At 48.4% G+C, this 6,070-nt stretch overlaps 1 protein-coding gene across 1 annotated transcript in view; it reads right to left on the reverse strand.

The window, feature by feature from the left end:
* Positions 1-585: 585 nt before the first annotated feature.
* The window catches only part of ZNF212 (zinc finger protein 212), a 16,490-nt gene continuing 11,005 nt past the window's right edge, over positions 586-6,070 (reverse strand). Inside the window, exons 2-5 of the mRNA XM_017862406.1 lie at positions 5,552-5,941; positions 5,293-5,419; positions 3,381-3,470; positions 586-2,631 (exon numbers count right to left, since the gene is read on the reverse strand). Of these exons, the coding sequence (XP_017717895.1) occupies positions 1,775-2,631; positions 3,381-3,470; positions 5,293-5,419; positions 5,552-5,941 (1,464 nt within the window). The 3' untranslated portion in view covers positions 586-1,774. The remainder of the gene's footprint in view (positions 2,632-3,380; positions 3,471-5,292; positions 5,420-5,551; positions 5,942-6,070) is intronic.

Consider the following 6,070-nt stretch of genomic DNA (forward strand, 5'->3'; position numbering starts at 1 on the left):
TTCCAAAACCATCCCATCTCCCACCACTGTCTGTGGAAAAACTGTCTTCCATGAAACCAGTCCTGGTGCCAAAAAGGTTGGGGACCTCTGCCTTATAGCAACCCAAGTTTCCTTCTATTTGTTCCCTCTCCCCATGGAAAACTGTAATGTCTTTAACGTGTCTCCGTTGGTCCTAAGTGTTCTGACAAAATGTATTGTGTGCATGCATTTTTAATTTATATAAATGGTGTTATATTACAGATCTCAATTTCTTACCTTTTCCCCTCAGCATTGTGTTTAAGATGGATCTAGATGGCGAGGCATATATCTAAGCCAATGCTCATAACAGCTGCCTGGCACTCCCTGGCGTATCCACATTTCACCTACTCTTTCTACCTCCCGATAGCCATCACCCAGACTGTCTCCAGGTCCCCTGAATATTCTCACCCATGCCACATCTTGTTTTCTGTCCTAGGTTTAAGTGGAAGTGCAGGTCAGGCTGTGCCATCAGTCCTTCCCTGTCATCACTCCAGGTCAGGTGCCTCTCCTCCACCTTGGCCCCAGGAGAGTGTTCTTGACAGATGGAGAAAAACATCCAGTATGAACTTTTTTTTTTTTTGCTAGTAGCAAGTTTTATTCTAGGCAACTGCAAATCATCCAAGGGGATGTTCACATATGACCCCAGAGCCCACTCCCATCCCCCCAGACAGCAGCGGGGCACACATTCAACACTCCTGAGACAAGCATCAGTGTGCTTTTTCTCTACCCTCTCTGGAATAGGCAATCTCAGAATGCATTTGGAAACTGTAATCTGAACCACCTCAAGTAAGGATTGGTGTAATAGGAACAAACTCAAATAACCACTAGTACAAGGTGAACAACCTTAAGTAACAAAGTAGTCTTCTGCTCTGGGAGGCTGCAGAACACAGCCAGGAGGAGGTGGGAAGAGGATAGGGGTATGCTGAGACACCACAAGTCCCAGACCACAGCCATACCATCAGCAACTTCACTGGAATCTTTCTTCTCAACAGGGGCTGCAGGGTCTACCCCTCCAACTCTTTTCCTCTTGGTCCTTTTCAGACAATTTGAGAGCACCAAGCACCACACGAGGGAACCTAGCACCATGTCCCCTGCTCTCTGGCCTAAGTAAGCGTCAGTGGGCTAAAAGAGCCTCATTAACAATTCCCTCCTAGAGGGCAGGTCCAGTCCCCAAGTGAGGAACAACTTCTACAACTCTTAAAATGTAAAAAACAAGTGTTGGGCTGTATTCTTTAAAAAATTAACTAAAATCTAATTCCAAAAAAGGTTCTTCAGAGTAGGGTTAAGCAGTTCATTTAAATTATTTCTTCTACTTGTTATTAAACAACGAGATTACAAAACAAGAAAAAATGGAGGGTTACACTTCCCAGAACTCTTCCAGGCAGCTGCTCACCCCTATGGCCCAACTCAACCCCGTGGGAAGACATGAAATGCCAGGACGAGCCCTGGAACCAGCCACCAGTCCCTGTGGGGTCAGAACGCCAACCCCAGCCCACAAGCATTGGCATGAATGAGAAAACCAGAGACCTGAAGGTGCCAAGAAACAGCAAACTTGGCAGCAGGGTAAAGACCTGGCCTGGACTCTTCTTCCACAGGGTTTTCAGGACAGCCTTTGGGCTTGGCTTGGTACTGGGACAAGGGAAGGCAAATCAGAAACAACTGCCCTCAGGAAGAACTCAGTCCCTGACTGCAGTGTCTCTTTGGGGGAACCAATGCCACCCCCCTCCGCCCCCAAGACGGGCGAGGGGCTGCACACTTAAAGCAGGCCATTGGGCCTTCCGGGCTCCAGGGCCAGCCCGCCCCGCTCCCGCTGGTGGATCTTCTGGTGCTGCAGGAGGTGTTGCTTCTGGACAAAGCTCTTCTCACACTCGGTGCAGCTGTAGGGCCGCTCGCCCGTGTGGATGCGCTGGTGCCGCACCAAGTCAGATGGGTGACTGAAGCTCTTGCCACAGTAACCACAGATGAGGGAACTCCGGCTTTTCCTCCAAGGGATGTGGCCAGGCAGGGCAACCAGGCTGTTGGGTGAGAACCTCTCCTGGACATGTTGGCCAGCACTGGGCCCCTCCTGCAGGTGGCAACGCTGATGGGTCACCAGGCTCACCTTGCAGCTGAAGCTCCTCAGGCACACATCACACTGATGTCGCTTGGCCTTTTTGGTCTGTGGTTTTAGCCGTGGCCTGGGCCTAAGGCTCTCCTCTGGCTCCTCAGGTGTAAAAGACTCCCACCCAGAGTGGCTGCTCAGATGTGTGGCCAGCTGCTGCTTATAGCGGAAGGTGATCTCACACTCAGAACATTCATAGGGGCGGGAAGTGTCCTTTTTCAGCTTCAGGCCCTGCCCACATTCCTGGCCCAGTTGTACCTGCCTATGAGATTTTTGCTTCGGGCAGCCCACAGTTCTGCTGCTGCTAGGATCTCTACTACCAACAGGCTCCTGTAGAGTCGAGTCCCCAGGACCTGTTTCCAGGAGGACAGAACTGCCCTGACCGCCCCAGAGCTCAGTCTGCTCCGGGCTCAGGAAAGCCTGCTCTTCAGCAATGCATGAGAACTCTCCAGGAAGATCCGCAGGGCCTTCCTGTGTATACTGTAGCTCCTGTTTGATCATGACCCCACCTGCTGCAAAGTGGAAGAAGACCAACAAAAAAGATCACATTCTAGTACCTTTGGTTTCTTCAGGACCAAACATCTGTCGATTTCAGAAGCACCCCAGGAATAAGTGAATTAGGACAACATAGAGGAGGATGACACTGGCTAGGTTCCAAGACTTGTATAAAACTATATTCCTGTATAGTTTTTCCAATGTTGATTGGAAATATGAATGTATTACTCTTATAAAATACTGTAAACTATAGTTCTCCAAGCTTGTCTACAAATTTATATTTAATCTCTGTGAAAAATGACAGAATACACTGTAACAACTATACTAAGAGTGTTAAAATAACAAATCTGAATGATTAAAGACAAACTAAACCTACAGCTTAAAAATTCATGTCCAGCTCTGTTCTTCCTCCAAAACCTCCCAAATGACCTAGTGACAAGTGCCTTTCCTGCACTGCCTTCCCTCCTGAAGCTCTGACGTGCCCACACTCAATCTCCAGCAGGTTTTGACTACCGCCTAGTATGGTACTCTACTCTGTAGGGCATGAAGAAGAGTGATTGATGTGGCCGTTAGTCTTAAAGGCCCCACAGGATGGTAGGAGTTGAGGCACATGTAACAGCTGAACTAACAACAATCATAAAGGAGTCCAGAACAAGCAAAGCCAGATGAAGTTACCAAGTCAGCACCTGGCAGTTCAGCCATGGGAAAGCTCACTCTAGGCTGCAGAGGGCTATGGAAGGGAACAGAATATTCCAGAGCCACTCACCTGGGTGGGCACCACCAGGACCTTCCTCTTCCAAGTCACCCAGCATCTCTGTACCCAACTCCGCTTCTCCCTCTGTCTGGCCAAGGACCTCTGGGTGGGGAAACAGCACGGTGTGAGTCCAGGGGAGAGCAAAAGCTCACTGCACACTGATCAGCTGCCAATGACCACGGTGAACAATGGCAGGGAGGATATACTAAAGCTTCAACAGATTCAAAGGCTACTGCTCGTGTCAGTTTCCCCTAGCAGTTTGGGACAATTATAAAATTCTGACCAATCCTAACAACTGACTTGGCTAGCTGCTGCCTCCAGTGCTCCTCCATTAGAGGGCCTGTGGCTCAGGCAGGCAGGTTACAGAGCCACCACTGCTCTTGATGGCACCACCACCCACCTCTGCCTCTCCATGTGTGTGCAGTTTAAGTCTTGCCAGTGCTTCCTTTTGGGGGATCTAATTTCATCCTTGCTAAGGCACTGCAAGGTAAGATGGACACTGGGACAGACAAGGAAAAACAGTCCCAATGAGAGCATGTGACCCAACCAAGCTTACAAGGTCACTTTTCTGGCCCATTTTCTATTTTCTTTACCTCTTACTCTGCTCCAGGCACTTGACACTCCTCTAAGTACCTAGGTTTTAAAAGACTTTGTCTACCAAACAAAACGCATTTATTATGTAATAGGTAACATTTTGCATATAAAGACTTATACCTATTAAGTAGTACTTCTAATCAATAAGCAAAAATCATTGAGACCACAATGACCAGCTATAATTCTGGCCAAACACCAAGAAAATGCTTTTGGTCAGCCTGTGCTGCCTGCCTCATCCAAGGTAATATAGGGTTGTCAAATCATCTTTTTTCTTTTCTTTAAGCAACAGAGATTTCACTATGTTGCCCAGGCTGGTTTCAAACTCCTAGCCTCAAGCTATCCTCCCACCTTGGATTCCCAGTGTTGGGATTACAGATCTGAGCTATCATACCCATCTCAAACAGTCTTAAATATTAAAAACAGCATGTGAGGCCACGTGCGGAGGCTCACGCCTGTAATCCCTTTGGGAGGCCGATGCAGGTGGATCACTTGAGCCCAAGAGTTCAAGACCAACCTGGGCAATGTAGTAAGACCCACGTGTCTAAATAAAATTTAAAAATTAGCCAGGCGCAGTGGCATGTGCCTGTAATCCCAGCTACTCGGAAAACTGAGGTGGGAGAATCATTTGAGCCCGAGCTGTCCAGGCTGCAGTGAACTGACATCATACCACTGCACTCCAGCCTAGGTGACAGAGTCTCAAGAAAAAAAAAAAAAGATAAAACAGGCCTGGCGCAGAGGCTTACACCTGTAATACCAGCACTTTGCAAGGCCGAGGCGGGCAGATCACGAGGTCAGGAGTTCAAGAGCAGCCTGGCCAACACAGTAAAACCCTGTTTCTACTAAAAATACAAAAATTAACTGGGCATGGTGGTGGGCACCTGTAATCTCAGCTACTTGGGACGCTGAAGCAGGAGGAATCACTTGAACCCGGGACACAGTGAGCCAAGATCGCGCCACTGCACTCCAGCCTGGGCAACACAGCTAGACTCTACCTCAAAAAAAAAAAAAAAAAAAGATAAAACAAATCAAAAAACAACATGAGGAATCCTAGCCATATCACACTGTAGGGTATATGACATTTTCTTTATTAGAAAATACTATCAAGAACAGACTATGTGACCACAGAAAAGAAACACGAAAGGCACAACGCCGAGAGCTTTCCAAAAGTCTCTGTAAATGGGGGGACCTAGAGACTTGCATTTCTCCACCCGTGCAAGCCAACAGAGGACCCACAGCCACAAGAGCCACAGGTGTAGTCTGAATTACAAGCTACCGGCCAGGAACTGTAGTATGTCTGAGACAGAATTCTAGGGAGAAAACTGCTACTCACTCAGAGAGACCAGTGTCTCATAGTTACTCTCCATCACATTTCTGTAGAGCTCCTTCTGCCAATCCTCCAGATTCTCCCATTCCTGCTCGGTGAAACAGACGCCATCATTCTCCAGTGACCTGGACACCTGGAATCACCAATGGCACACCGTGAGTGCCTTTACTCACAGCTATGACAGAAAAGCCAGCAACTGAGGTGCTTACATATTAAAGGGCTGGCTCCCCCTTCTCTTCTAACTTTTAATCCTCAATGAGACTACCTTGGGGGCCTCCCCCTTGCTGCCCGGGGGCAGCCGCAGGATCCAGAAGTTCCTGTTGCGCAGCAGGTTCTCCACATTCTCCAGCCGCCTCTGCAGCAGCCCGTACTCCTGCAGCAGGGTCCCCAGCACAGCCCACTTGCCCTCTAGCTGGTTCCCGAACTCCACAGCCATCTTCTCACAGTCAGCCAGCTTCTTCTCAGCTGTCCCCGTGCGTCCCTCCAGGCTCTGTAGCCGGGCAGCCTGGGACTCCATCTTCTTCTCCACAGCCTGAATAGCAGCCACCACCGTCCAGAGTGAGATCTCGGTGGTCTGAAAATAGGAGCTTTTCTCTGTTGCTTGTGAAGGAAGTGTGGAAGAAGTTGAAGGTGTGGAGCGTCGTTTTCTCCTGTGCTGAAACATCAAAGACACAGAGTCAGAAAATGTCACTTCCAAACATCAAGTAAAGAAAGCAATGTTCAAGTCTATTGGTGCTCAGGGTTACCTAGTTTCTTTTAATTTAAAAAAAAAAAAAAAAAAAAA

The sequence above is a fragment of the Rhinopithecus bieti genome, unplaced genomic scaffold, assembly GCF_001698545.2.
Source record: "Rhinopithecus bieti isolate Rb0 unplaced genomic scaffold, ASM169854v2 scaffold_64120, whole genome shotgun sequence".
Classification (NCBI taxonomy): domain Eukaryota; kingdom Metazoa; phylum Chordata; class Mammalia; order Primates; family Cercopithecidae; genus Rhinopithecus; species Rhinopithecus bieti.